Genomic DNA, 18,694 nt, shown 5'->3' on the forward strand with positions numbered 1-18,694 from the left:
CTGCCTTAAGAGTAGGTTCTGGGACTAACACCAAGAAGTGACGGAGGCCTTTGTGATCTAGTGTCTTAGCATCATGCTCATTGATTTATCTGTCACTAGTGCTTCACGTGCTTTGGCTCTGTTTTCATTCTTTGCATCAAGCTAAAATAGATTCTGTAATTGATATCCTCCTCAGAGGAGCGTGACTTTCCATCTGGGATGGATTTTCAAAATTCTTACTCGGATCCCACAGGGTTGGAATGGCTCCAACATTCCTCATCACACCATTGGCCAGCACCTCTTTTTCCCTTCTCTGAAAGGTGTGAATTTGACCTTTTCATTGGTCACCAAGGCTGCCATATTCAGCTACGTGTGACTAGGATACAAAGGGCTTTGAGGGAGAGCAGCCCACAGAGTTCTATTTGAGGGATGCCAAATGGTTCCCCAGGACCCAGCTGGTGCCTGTCTCTTGCCCCGTGCTTGAAATGTGCACAGTTATTTCTGTTGAATTATAATATTATTGCTCAAGATGAAATCTAATATTAAAACAAAATTAGCCATGCCCACAGAGAGGGCAGAAAACTCTCAAACCTGCCAATTATGTGACTTCAGAAAAATCAAAACCTCTGTCTTTCAGTTTTCTCATCTGTAAGATGCTAATACTAAAACCTACCTCAGAGGGTTGTTATGGGGGTTAAATGAGTTAATATTTGTAAAGCCCCTAAAGTGGTACCTGGCACTCAGTATGAGTCCTGTTGAATACTTGTACTTCCTGTTAAAACGGTGATAGAGGTAAAGTCTGGCGCTTTTTCTTACACGGTATATAAACTCTTACACTTAGAATGTCTGAGGTTTGGGAAGTGGAAAGGGCCAAGGAATCGGGTCTTGGTGGGTTGGAAACACTACAGAGTGAGACCAGGGGTGAAGGGCTCCCTCCAGGAAAGAGTTTCTTCACATATGTATCTGAGGCTTATGGTGTTGAGCTAGGAAGAAAAGGCAAGATAATGAGGAGGGATTTTGGAAGTTACAGTAATTTTACAATGAGTAGAAGTCTTTGTGAAAGTCTGTCTGAAGTCTCAGGCATTGACGTGTGTGTGTGTGTGTGTGTGTGTGTGTGTGTGTGAATTTAAACTCAGGAACACAGGCATGGACATAGGGGATGTGGGTCCTTGAAAAATATCCACTTTTAGAAGATATTCTCAAAAGCTTGTTGGTTGGCAACAAAAAGTTGACAGACATTGCAAGGATATTGGGGTGTTTTGGTTTTAAGTCATGTTTATTTAGGTATAATACACATCGAGCAAAATTCATCCTTTTTATTTAGTGTACAGTTCTAAGAGTTTGACACATGTGTGCAGTCATGTAACCACCACCACAATCAAGATATAAAACATTGCCATCCCCCCTAAAAAAGTTCCTTCATGCCCATTTGTGAACAACTTCACTTCCCCGCCACAGTTCTGGTAACCACTGATCTCTCTCCCCTCTGGTAGTTTTGCCTTTTGCAGAATGTCAATAAAGTTTCTCTGACCTTTGAGCCCATGTCAGGGGATAAACTCTTCTACTTTCCTGATTTCCTTATCACAGTTATAATTATACTGTATATGCAACTGACTAATACATTGTTAAATGTCCACCTCTTCTGCTAGGCTTCTCTGCAGGCAAGTCTGAGGGTGTAGATTATGTAGCTAGCTCATTACTGTATCTTCAGCAGTACCATCAAGTAAAGGCTCAACAAACATCACTTAATAAATGAATGAATGAATAAGTCAATGACTATAAGGAAAAGTGTTTTAAGTCACTATTGACTGAGCAAAAGCAATTTGATATCCATTGATATCAAATCTATCCTATTGTAAAGCACCCAGACACCATACTATTCAAACATCCTGAAGCATATGCATATACTTTTGGAGTTACAGTGGATCTAAATATTAGCAATCAGAACCATCCCAGGCAGTTCCAGATTCATGATCAGTATGCTCAATTAATTAAAAATAAAATGGAAAAATCTTTAAATATTTAACACTGTCTACTGCCATTATTTTGTCTAACAGCATCTTTAAAGCTATTTAATTCATGATTTTTACACTCCATACATTTTGTAGCAAATCTGAAATTACAGTGATGCTTAAGAGCAAAATCATGAAATCCTCAAAATCAAGCTTATTTTCAGTGTGCTTGTCGAGTTCAGAAAGGAGGTCTTTGTATTTGGGTTTGGCTTCTTGTCCCTGTGAGAATAAAGAATAAGTGAAAACCAAATTCATTTTGCCACATCAGTTTTACAGATAACAAGTGATAAGAAACACGTTATTAACATGGTTTTGTAACATGTTATAACATGTTATTAATAATATCATGTCAAGTTGCTACTAGCTGAGCACCGTGTTAACTCTTTTCATGGGTTATTTCACTGAATTTCCATGGTGACCTTACTGAATATATTGTCCCCACTTTACAGATGAGCACCAGAGATTCAGTGAGAACTAAGTAACTTGCCCCAACCTAGGCAACTATTGGTATGGAGCCAGAATTCATAGTCTTGGCTTTCTGATCCTGGAGCCCACACTCTTAACAGCTATCTGCCTCTCTAGGGACACAGATACGTTACATCTTCAGAATTTCAAAATATAATCTTTGTTTTTTTAAATATAATCTCTGTTATGGGAAGTATTCATTCTGTATTGCACTGAACAATAAAATTGTCCAGAAATGTGAAATAAAAAAACGCTAATAGAAAATCTGTGCTTTGAAAAATTGTTCAGCATTTAGTTTGATCATAAATCACCCCAAGTCCATAGTCCTCATAAATAGATTGAAGGAAAACATATGAGTAGTACATACACGGAGAGGCTTTTTAGTTTCCAACCACAGCTTGTGAAATATCTTCCCAAGTGGCATTAAAAACATTAAGGTCATTTGATTGTTATTCTGAGCTATGTTTGCGTTTAGTTCAATCCCAAATGCTCACCCCTCAGCTAGCTGTAAAAAGCCATCACAGCAATGACTAAGACCCTTTAGGAATGATGATACATTCCTCTTACAGGCTAGACCATTCTTGTTTCTCTAGGCTCTTGTTTCTCTCAGGAGGTCACACCTAACAGTGAGGGCTAAAGGAATTCCCCTGCCTCACTTCAAGACAGCTCAGTGCTATTTTGAAAGGGTCAGGTCCAAGGCAGAGAGAGGATTACTTACTATTGGAATGGCACACAGCTGAAAAGTCAGAAGTGGCTATAGCTGTCTCTTCTTTTTTTTTTAAAATTTTATTTATTTGAGGGAGAGAGAGCAAGCATGAGCAGGGGGAGAGGGAGAGAATCCTCAGGCAGACACCCTGATGAGCGTGGACCCACCACGGGGCTCGATCCTAGGACCCTGAGATCACGACCTGAGCCACAGTTGGAGTCTTAACTGACTGGGCCACCCAGGTGTGCCAGATCTCTCTTTTTTTCCTGCACATTGGAAGAGCACAGGAGCTGACCCAGGTCCAGGCCCTCTTGGGGCCCGACCAGCCATCTTGTTTTGTTTCTTCTTCTTCTTCCTTTTTTTTTTTTTTTAAAGATGTATTTATTTGTTTGAGAGAGAGAAAGCATGCACTCGCACGAGTCGGGGAGAGGGCAGAGGGAGAGAATATCCAAGCAGACTCCTGCTGAGCAGGGAGCCCGTGGTGGGGATCAAACTCACAAGCCATGAGATCAGGACCTGAGTTAAATCCAAGAGTCCCAAGCTTACCCAACTGAGTCACCCAGGAGCCCCTTGTTTTTTATCTTCTTAACAGTGCATTTAAATGCTCAGTTTTATTATATCCGACTGACTATAGAGGGTCAAATCCCCCCAAATTATGTTAGGCTCATGAGAAAGGAGATGTTCCCCTCAGAACCCAGGCCTCAGCCAAGAGATCCATCTCCATTTACCAGAGAACTCCACATGGGGATGCAGGAGAAAGCAGGAGAACCGAGGGGCTGCCATCTTTAGGCATGGACTCGAGTGCCCCTGCCTGCCTTAAGGTATCTCACAGAGCTGGGTGCTCGGTCCAAGGCAGCATTCTGACATTACTCTGTGCATTTGCCCTGCGTGAAGTGAAGCTCATTGCTATTAATACTGAGAATGTCCCTGAGTCCCCCGGAGTCCCCTAAAATGTGGCTTCTTTTGGGTGCCTCTCATGTAGAGCAGAAGACAGGACTGCCTACGAGGCCCGGAGATCCAGGAATGGCTGCCTTTCTAGAGTGTAGCCTACACTAAGGGACCCGAGGCTGAGGGTCTTTCCCAATGATTTGGCTTTAATGTTTTCCCCTTGGCTGTTCTCAGAAGGGGCGATGAATTATAGCAGTGCCCCTCCCCTCATCCGAGATCTCGGGAGTTTCAGTGTCCGGGGTCAACTGTGATCCCCAAGCGACCATTCTGCCTTGACCAATCGTTAGAAGGTCAATAGTAGCCTCGCTTGAGGTCACAGGGCCCACGTCACTCACCTCCCTTGGTCTCAGTCAGGTGGCATTTTATCATCTCATGTGGTCACACGAAGGGTGAGCACCCTCCGGTAGAGTATTTAGAAAGACCACATTCATATAACTTCTACTAGAGTATATTGTGATAATTGTTCCATTGTATTATTGTATTGGGAATCTCTTACTGTGACTAAGTTATAAATGAAACTTTATCATAGGCCCGTGTGCCTAGGGAAAAGCAGTCTGTAGAGGGTTGGGTTCTGTCCCTGGGGTCAGGCATCCACGGGGGCCTGGGAGCAATCCACGCGCATAAGGGGAGACGACTGTACATCAGGATGACCCTCTGCTAGGTGCTCATTTTCATGCTTGTTAAAAGCTCTCTGAGGATTTGCCCAGCCGCCAGCTAAGAGCCCTTTTTCTCTCTGGAATTTGTCATTTCTGTAGGCCTCTGATGTAGGCAAATGTTACAGGATTTACTCACCCACGCCTTCCTTAAAGACTCCCTAGAACTTTTTACCACTTGTCAAATCCCGCCTGATAGTTTTGGCTGAAAAAGTCTTTCTTTAAAAAAAAAAAAAATCAAAGAATAATACAAATGATACTTATCTTTCTTGTAACTGAAAATGTGTGCCCTTTGACCTACATCACTTCACGTCCCTTCCCCCAGCCCCTGGCAACCACCGTTCTAGTCTCTGTTTCAATGAAATTGGGTTTTTAAAAAATCACTTATTTGTGGATCCAAAACCAAGGTTGATTTCTCACACAGTCTTTTAAAATAATCAGAGATTCACAGGAAGTTGTCCCCTTGACCCAGCTTCCCCCCCAGTGGATGATACCTGATATAACTGTCCTATGGGAAAGCCCATACATTTATATTTTAATGGAATTACAATACTTATCTTTTTAATCTCTCAGAACACACAGAGCACCTTACAGACTGCTTTTTTTAAAGTGTTTTTTCTTACTCTACCTGCAAATAAATATTGGTGGTCTAGACTCTGCATGAGCCCCTCTTTTCTTCTTACACATTTCCCCTAGGCCAGCACTTCCCAAAGTATGCTTTGCAGAATGTAATGCAATTTTAGGTGATGCAGGAATAAATATTAAATATAAATTAATAGTCATCTATTCTTTTATTACCTTCCACTTTTACCCACCGAATTAACATTTACAATAGTGCTAAAGTATTCCTATAAATTTATTTAAGTAGAGAGTTAAAGAAAAAAGTTCTAAGTGAATTATCATACAGGCTATAGGCAGATAGAGGAAAAATACTGAAGGTGGTATTCAAGTGACTGAAGGTTGGGGAATATGCCTGTATGTAATTTAGGTTCGTGACCCTTTATCTATTGCCACCTCTAACTTCTATATTGCCAACACAAATCTCTATTCTGACCTCCCAAGTCATATGCCCTGTTGCTCTGTTTCTCCTCCAGCATGTTTCATGGACATCTTCAAATTGACACATTCTAATGGAACTCATCACCTCTCCCCCCATCCCACCTCATCTCAAATCTGCTTATTCTCCAATCTTTGTCTTCTCTGGGAATAAGGCCACCACCCACTTCTTCCCAAGGTCAGAAAGCTGGGTATCATCATTTGCTTTTCCTGTCCTTCAGCCCTACAGCCAATCAGTTATCAGATCCTGTTCATTCCACCTTCCAGACGTCTCTCCTGCTCATCACCTATTGTCTTTGGTTTGGATGCTTCCTCACACTCTCTCTTTGTCCCTCCCTCACCCCCACCCCAATCCCATCTGTAGGTGGTGTACCTTCTTAGTCCTGGACTTAGAGACCATGTCTGGCTTCCTCCTGCCCTCAGGCTGTACCTCTGTAATTTGACTTTTCTCTACCTCCTCAGCCTTATCTCCTAGTGCTTCCTACTTTCCTCCGCCTTCTCACCAACTACTTCCCAGCACCCCCAGGTCTTTGACCGGCCTTACAGGCTTACCATTCCCAGGTCTTTGACCGGCCTTACAGGCTTACCATTCCCAGGTCTTTGACCGGCCTTACAGGCTTACCATTCCTTCGGCTTGGAATACTATCATCTCAGCCCTCACCCACCTCCCTTGCATTACTAACACTAGCTCATTCTTCAGATCTCAGCTATACCTTTATTTTCAGGACTGCTTCTTGGACCGACTGCCCCAAGATGGCCCCTCTGTTTTACTCTTTCAGTGCATGCTCTACCATTTCACGGTTATTTGAATATTTGAATATTTCTAATTACTTTTTCAGCATGTTTCTCTGCTCTGCTGAATTGTTAGCTTGTCCATTGTCTTAACTCCAGTGCTCAGCTCATTTCCTGGCTTATAGTAGGTATTCATTAACCATTCGTTGAATGAAACATGATTGTTGGCTCTTTGGGTCTGCCATAGGGCATGGCCCCTGTTTCTTCATATCCATTAATTCACTTACCTCTGTGAAATTCCTAAATTGGGTCTGCAGCAGATCTTTGGCAATAGCTTTTCCAAGTTTACCATCAGGATCAGAAGAATTTCTGAAAATCAGAGCGATGGTGGCAATGGCTTTTTCCAGATCTGAGCCCTTCTTGAGAGCTGTGAGGGAAGAAATGATGTAGTCTAGGTTAGGAATGACTCTTCCCCACACACAGGGTTATATTTTCCAAGGGAACCAAGGGGCGCAGGGTTGGAAGATGTATGTCAGTGTGGCCCTGTCCTTGGATTCTTTGTCCTCTATCTGGGAGTGGGAGGTAGGGACATCTGGACCTGGATCTTTAAATAATGGAAACAAAATTTCTTCAGGAGCAATAAGAATTTGTAGAATTAGGATGAGATTTCCCACCTGTTTGTCATGTGACCTTGGGAAAACACCTCGCCTCTCTCAGCATTGGTTTTCTGATCTGTAAAATATTTAAGCGGTACCTACTATGTGCTAGGCTCAGTCCCTGGCATTGAGGGTACCACACTGAATAAGACAAAGTCCTGCTCTTGTGGAATTTATGTTCTATGTCAATCAAAGCATCACCTCACGTCAGTGTGATAAAGGAGGATGGCATCCAAAGCAAGCTCTCTGATCATGATGGATAAGGGACTCCCTTTGACTTAGCCTCAGACAATAGTGATTTCCCAGCTGGTCTCTCTGGCTTAAACTCCTTGAAAGGGTGGTGCTAACTCATTCCTTTCCAGAGCACCCAGTGAACTCTGAGAACTGCACAAGGTACAGTGGAGAAAATTGTTCTCTATCCTCTTAGGCCCTAGCACATCCTATATTATAGAACTTTTCACATATTACAGTTATTGCATTTTTAATGGTCTTTCTTCTCAACTAAAATGCAAGCTCCATGAGGCCAGGGATCCTACCTTTCTTTCTCACTGTTCTCCCAGTGGCACAGATTCCTGCTACGTAGAAGGTGCTTATACGTGCCGTTTAATGAATGGAGAAGAAAAGAAAAGAGAAACAGAATCTTACAGCTTTTAGCCCGGGTAATGTGCAACAATTGTCGATACAAAGAATGATGATCCGACAGAATAACACAACTTTTGTTTTGAGCACTTACTATACTTCTGACATTTTCCTAAGGGACTCAGCACCCAGAAGTGACACAACAAGATGTGGCCTCTGCCCTCTTACAATAGACTTTACAATCTAGAGAGATAATAAGCAATAATCAAGAAGAGAATTCATATGTATTTGTTTATGTATATATTCAATAATTGTTTGTCTATATGCATATATATGATACATATCTACAACTTGTGATGTATGAGGCAGAGAAGGCACAGAGAGAAAAAAAATAAAAGAAATATATCTGGGAGGAAAACTACTTAGATAGCTGGTCTTGGAGGTCTCTGAGAATAGGAACATTTACGCTAAGAGCTAATGGATGAGAAGTATCCTGCCCTGTAAAAGCATTTGTGGGGGGAGAGTCAGGCTGGGACTAGGGCTGTGTCAGATGTCCCAGGCTCAGGGAGCAGAAGACGTGAAGGCTCAGATCAGAAGGAGTCTGGCACGTTGTGGGAGCTGGGAGGAGACAGCTGTGGTAGGAACCTAGGAAGGTGTTTGATTAGGAAAGGAGACGAGACTGGCCCATGCAGAGCTTACAGCCCCTGGAAAGGAATCAGACTTTCCTTCGCAAACACTTTCTCCCAGTCTGTCATCTGTTGGGTTTTTTAATCCTTTCAGTTGAGATCTTTTATGGAGGAATAGTTTCTAATTTTTTTTTATTATGTTCTGTTAATCACCATACATTACATCATCGGTTTTTGATGTAGCGTTCCATGATTCATTGTTTGCGTATAACACCCAGTGCTCCATGCAGAACGTGTGCCCTCTTTAATACCCATCACCGGGCTGACCCATCCCCCCCACCCCCCTCCCCTCTAGAACCCTCAGTTTGTTTCTCAGAGTCCATCGTCTCTCATGGTTCGTCTCCCCCTCTGATTCCCCCCCTTCATTTTTCCCTTCCTGCTTTCATAAAGTCTGATTTATCAATTTCTCCTCTTATGAAAATTTGTCCTACATAAAATTACAAGTTTTATAATTTTATGGCCTGCATTTAAATCCACGATCCATTTTGAATTCATTTTTGTAGCAGGTATGAGACTTAGGTGGAGGTTCATTTTTCTTAACGTGGATGACCAATTGCTTCTGCATCTGTTGTTGAAAATACTATCCTTCCTTTGCTGAATCCTTCTGCATCTTTGTCAAACATCAGTTGGGCATTTTGTATGGGTCAATCTCTGGGTTCCCTATTCTGTTCTATTGATCTGCGTATCTGACCCTCTGTCAACAACACACTGTTTTGATTACTGTAGCCATATAGTAAACCATAACACGGGGGACAGCAAGTCCCCCACTTGCTCCTTTTTCAAAATATTTTGACTATTCTAGGCCCTTTTCCTTTCTGTGTATATATGGGACTTGCAGTAAGCCTTAAGAGAAATTTGAGGAGAATTGATATCTTTGCTATGTTGACTCTTCTGGTTCAGGAACAGTATGTATCTCCATCATCATACCACTTTATAGATGAAGAGAGGATGTGATCTTGCTGAGGACACAGTAAGTGGTAGAGCTTGAATTTGAATTTGAATTCATGGGAAAACATAAGCTTCATGAAAATGAGATTTCTTTCTTTCTTTCTTTTTTTTTTTCCTGTCTTGTGTTCTGTGGAACCTGCAATATTTAGAATAATGCCTGGCACATGGTAGGTGCTTCACATGTATTTGTTGAATGAATGTCTGCCAAACCTGTGTCCTCAGCTTCTTACTCCCTGATTTCCTCCCTAGTTTCTGATCCTCAGTCTTACTGCCGATGGCTTGTGCCTGACCTTTCCCACTTCTGTCTGCTTGTCCAGTGGCTGGCCCTCCATCTAACCTAGAGCTCCAGCCTCAGAACATTCCCTGTTTCTTTGGATTTGATTTTTAGCTCTTTCTTCCCCCCCCCCAACCACCGATCCTTAACCTCCTCTTCCTTTCGTTTCTGCCATATCCATGAAACCCATAGATAGAATTGAGATTCTCCTCAATTACCCAACACTTTGCTGCTCATCAAAATCCCAGGAAATGAGCATATTCTTCTAGCTTGTGTCTACCCGCCTTTCCTGGGGTGTGTATGTTTGAGGTGGTGGGATGCTCTAAGGGGGTAACCTTGAATTTAAGTGGCTAAAGAATAAACTCTATTTATTCTGTCTTTAAGGAACAAATTGCTTAGAGGAAATACCTTAATTCTTTAAGAGGTAAATATTCCTTCTGTAATTTTGGCCAGTTGATTTATTAATTAATAACCAAGAGTAATTTAGGAAGTCTTTAGTATGAGCTGCTCTACTGGGCCATGGGCGGACAGTAGCCTCTTGGTCTCCAGGCTCTGCCTTTCTGGTGAGGAAGGGGTATATTTGCAAGCCATGAGTGAGTTTGCAAATAATGACAGACACCTTCCTTGTTTACTCTGTGCCAGATGCTTTTCAAACATAATCTTATTTAATGCTTAGTAAAACCCATAGAGGTAGGTACTATTTGTGTCTCAATTTTACATATTGGAAATTGACACATGGAGAGATTAGGAGTTTTAAGGTCACATTGCTCAGAAGTGACAGACGAAGGATTTGAAAGTCTGTCTGACTTCAAAGACCATAGATAGACCTGCCACTTTGGAGTATCTCTTTGTAAGGCCATCTCCACGGAGGCTGTGAAATCCAGACACTGTCCAGCCCACCCCCCGCCAGGAAGTTCAGGTCCATCTGCAATCTAGATGGGGACTCCATCTGGACAAGCCAACTCCTCTCCCTTCTCCACCATTCTTTTAAACCCAGCAGGCATTTCTTCCCTGACTATGAAATAGCATATGTTCATGGTAAAAACTGAGCTAGAAAATATTACAAATAAAAGATGACAAGGTGCTCTGGTTGTCCTACCAACACTCACGATACTTTGTGAGATGTTTTGGTTTCCTGTTTTTATGGTTGGGTTCTTCCCTTAATAAACTCAGCATGTTGCCTTTTAATTCCTACCCTGTCTGCCTCACAGAGTTGTGAGCAAATATGTGAAAGCATATTATAAAAGGCTAAGTCCTATTAAAAACCCAAGGGGTCAGTGTTTCTCTTTTGGCGTCTTTTATCAGCTTTCTTGCCTCTGGAAGGGGCGTGTTGGAGAGGGTGTTAAATCGGGCACTTCATGTCGACCTCTCCTGTTATTTCCTACCTCACTTTTCATGGTTTAATAATACTAAACTGTGTGTAGTCCCTTTCTCACTCTGTTCTCCCAACAAGTATTTTTTGGCAAATACTTATTGACAGGCTCTGTCCTAGTTCTGGGGATGGAACAGTGAGCAATATCAAGAAAGTAATTCTTAATTTGGTGCTTGCATTCTGGAAGACAATTGTAGTGAACGATTACAGAGCTAGAATTCTACATGCTACCCATTCCTCCATAGGATGCACAGGATTTGACTCACTTAACTGTTACACCAGCCTTCAGAGGTGGGTTCACGCATCATCGCCACTTTATAGATAAGGAAACTGAGGCTCACAAAGGTAAGTAGCTTGCTCAAGGTCACACAGCCCATCTGGTCCCTCACCATGATGCGCATGGCCTTTCTGTAGTGTTTTTCAGGCAGTATATTCTGTAGGACTCTTTCCCAAACTTCCAGATTGGGCAACGGGTCCCTCCCTTGTGTTTCTCTATTTCCCCGAACATGAACTTACTATAACCCTCACACTAACACACGGTTGATCTGTCTAAATTTCCTTCTAGATCAGAGCTGTCCAAAAGAAATGTCATGTGAGCCATAATGACAATCTAATCTTTCTGGTAGCCACATTAAAAGGGTGAAAAGAAACATACCAAATCATTTTCATAACACATTTTATTTAACCCAATGTATCAGAAATATTATCATTTCAACATGTGATCAATCTAAACAAATTATTGAGATATGTTACACTTTTTTCTACTAAGTCTCTTAAATCTGACTTATCGATTACACTTACAGCACACTTCAATGCTCAAGATCTACATGTGGCTGGTGGCTGCTATACTGGATGTTCCCGAGGGCAGTTACTACATTGTATTTATCTCTACGCTCATCCCCAGGCCGTGGCGTGTTGTGGGCCTCAGTGTATGTGTGTTGCACTGAGCTGACTGGAATGTCAGAGCCATCCTCTGCCTCTTTCCCCTCACCTGCCCTGGAACATGGCACCCAGCTCCAAACGTTAGATCTAGTGAGTTCCTGACACTTTCATGTAATAGAAACCAGCTCTCAGTATGGCAAGGTGTCAGAATCACCTCGTTTTAGAACTTTTCCTAATATTAGTTATTTTTGCAAATGGAGGAATGAAGACCTGCCGGAGAGAAGTGGTTTGCCCAAGGTCACGGAGGTAGTATGTGGCAGGACTAAAAACCAGGTCTCTGTTCTTTTCTCTCTAGGTCAGTAGTTTTCCCAACACAGTAGTGTCTTTCAAACTTCCCTGCTACAAAACTGCTTTGGATGCTAGAGGCAAATATGTACTCATCCCCTATTCCCACCCTCAAGAAATCAAGGGCACAGACCCAAGCAGCCAGCAGAGAAAATGGGGATTCATACTGACCTCTATTCCAAGCTCTGTCCTTGTCTTATTTCAATGGATAACATTTAAAACTACTTGCCATTGAATAAAACACATTCTGGGTAGATGAACCATGTTTATCCTATGTTTTTTCAAGGCATGGGAATAAATGTGGCCCAACGGTCTAATGTAAAGGAGTCTGGTGCTAGGAATGGTATGTGTGTGTGTGTGTGTGTGTGTGTGTGTGTGTGTGTGTGTTCAGGGGCAGTGAGGGTGATGGAGAGAGTTACAACCCCCCTCAACCTCCCAGAAGGGATAAGTTGTATTAGCCATGTGGTGGAATATTTATCAAAAGTATCCAGAATCGTGTAAATTGTAAAACAGAAATCATAGGTTTCTTGTTGTGATAGTATAAAAATAATAGTTTCTTCATGATGGAGATTTATTTAAGTAAAAATACAGAGTCTCCTTTGGAGACATTGGCCAGCCATCTAGGAGGAAAAACAATTGCAATATAGTAAATATCCATTTGTGCTTCTTACCCTGTAAACATTTTAAAGACACAGATTTTAGAATTAGATAATGATCCAAGTATATGAGTGGCTTTTATTCTTATATTGTTCTTTCCATGGCAATATTGTTAGCTCTAAAGATATTTTACCTATAAAATTGAATGTTGAGGGCAAATATTTACATTTTGAGAGTTGGCCACACTGTGTTTTCACTCCATCAACAGAGGCCATTGGGGGTTGATTGCATCCTGAATCCAGTGACCATTGATATTGGATATTGATGGTCTTGCTCTGGACATACTGAAGATGCTGCCCATAGAGAGGCAGCTGGGCTTGTGGGAAGCACCCTGAATTAGGAGTCAGAGGATCCACACTCTGAGCTTGGCCTCGCATGGACTAAGTTTGGGCAAACTAATTCCTATCATTGGACCTCGGTTCTCAAATCTTTAAAAAGAACATGATGAATATTTGATAATGTATCCACAACTTCTCTCACATCTCTGGCATTCTTTGATGTCCTGTTGTTTTTAATTCTTTGTGTGCTATCATGGCAGAGGAGAAATACGTACATTGCAGTCACCCCATGTCTTACCTTTTATTGAAGCCAGTTGTTTCGATATTGAAACGCTGCCAACAAAATGAGAGAAACATAATGATTTTGGAGCTTGGGTATTCATTTCTGCATCTAAAGTAAAGCAGTACAGGGACACCTGGCTGGCTCAGTCTGTTAATGGTGGGATTTTTGATTTTGGCTCAGGTCATGATCTCAGGGTCATGAGGTCGAGCCCCATGTCGGGCTCTGCGCTCAGTGCGGAGTCAGCTTGGGATTCTCTGTCTCCCTCTCCCTCTGCCCCTCTCCCTGCTTGCACATGATATTAATTAACTTAAAAAATAAAGTAAAGCAATACAATGATTTAAAAATTAATTTATTTTCAGTAAACCTTCAGCGAAACTTCTAGTGGAACATCATCTTTCATCGTCATCTTTCAAACCCCTTTTTCTCCTTGCCACACAGCAAAGAAGTGCTCAAGTGTGTCGAGCCCACACATCCTAGTCTTTCTTGCATTTATGTCACACAGGACTAAAGTCCCTCCAATGGAAAAGGAATAGAAAAGTGTGGTCACCTTCCATGTAAGCTATTCTCTGTTCTTTCCCATTTCCACCCGACTAACATAGAAATTATCCAGGACACTTTGGAAGCCACATGTTAAAACCACAAGCATCAATCATCCTGGGTCCCTACATGGCTACTGGAGTAAATCTGCCACAGACCTGGAACCCTGGCTCCATACTGTCACACAAAAAAGAAAAAAAAAATCACTTCTTGGTTCGTAAAACACTAAGGATTTGAAGTTTATTTATTTATTCCAGTAGCTTAGCCTACCTAAGAATCTAGGTACTGAGCTGGGGGGTGGGGATGCATCAGTGACTAATAGAGACATGTTCCTGCACTCTTGGGGCTTGAAGTCTAATGCAGAAAACAGATTTTAAAGAGGCAAATCAATAAAGGGCAATGGCATGGTCAGATTTGTTTTTGCGGAAGTTATTTCACCTGATGGATCAGAAAGAGACTGGATAAGGGGCCAGATGGGAGGCCGGAAGATGTATCTTGCTCCCTTACAAACGGAAGATCAAAATTTGCTTGATATTTCAACCCACAAGGGCTGGAATGGTTTTTGAGAAAGCCAGTAAGAACAATAATACTTGGTTACATATTTGAAAATTCCTTAAAGGAAACTTTTGGGTTCAAGATCTGGATTTGGCATTAACTAATCAAGACCTCATCACCTGGGGGGGGGCTCATTTTTCTTATTTGTGAAATTAGGGAGCTGAACTCTATGATATTTTTTTAAAGATTTATTTATTGTTATTTGAGAGAAAGAGAGAGCAGGGGACGGGACAGAGGGAGAGGGAGAGAGAGTCTGAAGCAGAGTCCACACTGAGTGTGGGGCTCCACGCAGCACTTGGTCTCATGATCTTGAGATCACGATCTGAGCCACAACTAAACATTGGACGCCACCCAGGCACCCCAAGGACTCTATGATATTTTAGGTCTTCTATGGTCTCCTTGGTGAGTTTCCCTTGATTTTCTAGAAACTCTGCACCATTATTTTCTTCCTTATACAATGTGCTCTCTTTTCACTTTGCATATACAATGTACCTGCAACAGGGCTCATGTTACTTTCTTTTCTTCTTCTCCTTTTTTTTTTGGCTGTTATATTCTATCGCCATAATCTCCATTAGTCTGTAAGGCCTTGGAGAGCAAGAGCTATGCGATTTATCTCAAAACCTCCCACCCCTCACCTAGCAGAGTACCACCTAGCACTTTTTAAGTGTTCAAGAAAGTTTTTGGGGGCGTCTGGGTGGCTCAGTCGTTAAGCATCTGCCTTCAGCTCAGGTCATGATCCCGGGGTCCTGGGATTGAGCCCCGCATTGGGCTCCCTGCTCGGCGGGAAGCCTGCTTCTCCCTTTCCCACTCCCCCTGCTCATGTTCCCTCTCTCGCTGTGTCTCTCTCTTTCAAATAAATAAATAAATAAATAAATGAATGAATAAATAAATAAATAAATAAATAAAATCTTAAAAAAAAGTTTTTTGAACCACAGTACACCTCCTAAATAAAATTATATGAAAAAGAATATTTTTAATTTTTTAGCTATAATTTGACACATTTGAATGATATGAAACAGTTTCCTCTGCCATGGATAGTCTGAAAGAATTTGTTGTACAGGTAAAATCCTTGCAAATTTTGATTTACAAATGTTTCTCAAGAGGCAATCAAAGATGTTTTGTGTTAATTGTATCATCTTTTCAGTTTATAATCAAAGCTGCCCATTTGTTCCCTTTGTTTCTCCAATTTAACTTAAAGGTGGATTGAGGTGGGTACTAAGCACCAAACTTGCAATATCTTGACCAGCAAGTTGACATGAACTCTTTGGAAACGCACCTGCAAGCTTAAATGAAACTCAGTAAAGGAGAGCCACCCATGTGCCACTGACCTTTTGGGCATTTTCCTAGGTGCTAAAGTAGATGGTGGGGCTGCAGAAAGACTGGGGTCCCCTTCCAAGTGGAGTGCCTGGTCCCGGCTACTGTGCATACAGCCACACATACTCTCGTCGCCTGTTGTGTGTTGGTCCTTCCTAAGCAACAGTCACTTGCCCACTGTTACTATAGTCGTTCACTCCATGACAACTATATAAGGCACTTTTAGAAGAGCCTTTTGCTAGTGTTATTGTTTGTGGACATTAAATTATTCATGCATTCAACAAATATTTGAGGCCAGACACTCCACAAGGTGCTGGAGACACAACAGTGAGCAAAATCAGACATGGGCCCTGATCACAGACAGCTTAGTGGGAAAGACAGATATTAATCAAGTGATCATATGAAAAAAATCACACCCATGAATGGTACCATGCAAGGGGATGCTATGAGATTGGTGTCAGTCAGGGAGATCAGGGAGGCATCTCTGGGGAAGTGCTGTTTGATGATGAATAAGAGTTAAGTAGATGAAGGGTCAAAGGATCCACATGGTGGGCAGAAGGAATAGCTTGTACTAATCTTGGGGGCAGGAGGTGATCAGGAGGGTGGTGATCAGGAGGGACTGGAGGTAAAGGCCAACGTGTCTGGACCAGAGAGGCTGACGGGGAGTGAAGCTCCACCTGAGGAGGAAGAGGAGACATGGTGTAAAAGACCATGCAGAAGCTTGTAGGCCGCAGTAGGGGATTTTCACTCTATGTCAAAAGAATGGGAAAGCATTTGTGGATTTTAAGCGAGGGGGGTAATAAAGTTAGATTTCCATTTTGGAAAAATCACTCTGGCTTCAATGCAAATAACAGTTTATAGAGGTGGACCGTGTAAATGCGGGAAGACTGGTGGGAAGACTACCTCTCTTGTGTTAGCTTAGAACTCTTTCTGTAAAAACTGGGCGATGTATCAACTTAGGTAAGTCTGGTTCAGGGAAGACATGACCAACAATTACTTAGATCACTGGTGAGTTGATGGGTGAGAGGAGACAGATCTCAACAGAAGCTAAGAATAGCCACTGTCCAGGCTTCAAGCTGGCTCCAGGACACTGCTATCTTATAACTGCCTCACTGGTCACTGTGTACCATATGGCCATGTCACTCATTGCTTGCTTCTCTTTATGGGTTTTCTTTTCTCTCCTCTCTCTACCCCTGACTAATTCCCTTAGCATTTTTCATTTAAACTGGGGAGAGAGAGAATTTGACTGTCCTCACTAATTACTGTTTCCATACTGGTCAGAGTTTTAATGCCAGCCCACCCCCCATAGATTGTCAGTTAGTCTGTGTAATTATCTCCTATGGATCAGATGATAACCCTGAGCTAATCTCACTGCCCAAGTTCAAACCTAGAGCTGGTTTCCTCACAGAGGGCTCTGGGTAGGTTCCCAGAATCTGGATCTGTAACACACATTCCAGATGATTCTGACATGGACCATTTTGGAGAATTGTTGGTAGAGTTCAAAAAGAGGCTCTACCGTAGAAAGGTCTAAGTTGGAATTCTGACTCTACCACTTACTGGTTGTGTTTGGAATAAGATCTTTAAAACTGCTAGGTCTACTTTGTCACCTGCAAAATAATACTTTCCTCATAGAATTACTATGAAGGCTGAGTGAGTTACTTTTGGTGAAGCAGTCAACACAGTGATACATGAGGAGCAGCGAAAAAATAATAGTCCTAGAGAAGATGATGTTAGAGATGACCTTGTCATCAGAGTCCTGGCGGGATGCAGAATCTAACTCAGATGGCTCCAGAGACACCCATGAAAGGATTATTCAGTGGGTGGGGTTAGGAAACTTAAGCATGGATGTTGAGGCACCCAAAGTGTAGCAACAGTAAGAGACTGTTAGCACCCTTAGTCCCAAAGACGCAAGGAGAAGAAATTGTATTATGGAGCCCAGTGACACCTGAATTCTTATAGCAAGGGCCACTTCACAGGGCTGTGGTTGAAGGGAGGCAGCCATGGCTAGAGATCAGGCAAAGCAGGAAGAGAGTGGGGCTATTTCTTCAGCATGATGATACTGAAGGAGAAGAAGAAAAATAAGGAGGAGGAGGAGAGGAGGAGGAGGAGGAGAGGGAGAAGGAAGAGGAGGAGGAGAGGGGAAGGAGGAGGAGGAGGGAGAAGGAGCAGAAGGAGGAGGAGGAGGGAAAGAAGAGGGGGAGGGGAAGAAGAAGATCATCAATGGCATTCTCAAAAAGACGTAGCAGCATCTGGCGACAGTTCAGGTGAGAATACATTATGTTTCCCTAAATCAGAATCTCATAACATCATGGAACATTTAGGCTGTTTACACACAGGGCCAAACCATCTGGAAAAAAACATTAAAAAAAATATCTCCGTCAGTCTGGCGCTTTGGCGATATGAGGGTGGCACAGGATTGAGAAACCTACCTCAGTACGTATTGGTTTGGGGAAAGGAAAGGTGTGGCTTGCCAGCACGAGTTTGACAAATGATGCCACTCGGACTTAGCGATGCACACACAAGACCCCTCCCCAGGTAGCAGCGCCGGGGCTCTTGCATGTCAGCTCAGCAGGCTGAGGGAGCGCATGCTCAGCATGCTGCTAATGGTGCTGAGCTTTGATAAACTATTTGAGTGAGAAAAAAATGTCATCAGAAGAGAGGTTTTTGCTCACAGATTTGCTCTGCCACCTGCTTCTTATTCTGCCAATCGTAAACAGCAGATCATAGGAGTGAGGTTCTAAGAGACTTGCCTTTGACCATTGGCTTATGCTTTTTTC

The 18,694-nt window shown here is 42.4% G+C and overlaps 1 protein-coding gene across 1 annotated transcript; it reads right to left on the reverse strand.

Annotated features, from left to right (window-relative positions):
- Window positions 1-2,051: 2,051 nt before the first annotated feature.
- Window positions 2,052-16,041, reverse strand: SNTN (sentan, cilia apical structure protein). The gene is made up of 4 exons (XM_021695254.1): window positions 15,932-16,041; window positions 13,527-13,561; window positions 6,839-6,978; window positions 2,052-2,210 (listed from the first exon to the last, which is right to left on the reverse strand). The coding sequence occupies exons 1-4, from the start codon at window positions 16,039-16,041 to the stop codon at window positions 2,052-2,054; spliced, it is 444 nt and encodes a 147-aa protein (XP_021550929.1).
- Window positions 16,042-18,694: the final 2,653 nt, after the last annotated feature.

This window comes from Neomonachus schauinslandi, chromosome 1 (genome assembly GCF_002201575.2).
Source record: "Neomonachus schauinslandi chromosome 1, ASM220157v2, whole genome shotgun sequence".
Lineage (NCBI taxonomy): Eukaryota > Metazoa > Chordata > Mammalia > Carnivora > Phocidae > Neomonachus > Neomonachus schauinslandi.

What these genes read in the sequence shown, in the direction of transcription:
- SNTN (XM_021695254.1), bottom strand. Translation starts at nt 16,041, where the DNA reads ATGTGTGGCTGTATGCACAGTAGCCGGGACCAGGCACTCCACTTGGAA. An exon ending in ACAACTGGCTTCAATAAAAG is followed by an intron (nt 6,979 to 13,526) that starts GTAAGACATGGG and finishes CTTCCCTCACAG; the next exon opens with CTCTCAAGAAGGGCTCAGAT. An exon ending in AATTTAGGAATTTCACAGAG is followed by an intron (nt 2,211 to 6,838) that starts GTAAGTGAATTA and finishes TTATTCTCACAG; the next exon opens with GGACAAGAAGCCAAACCCAA.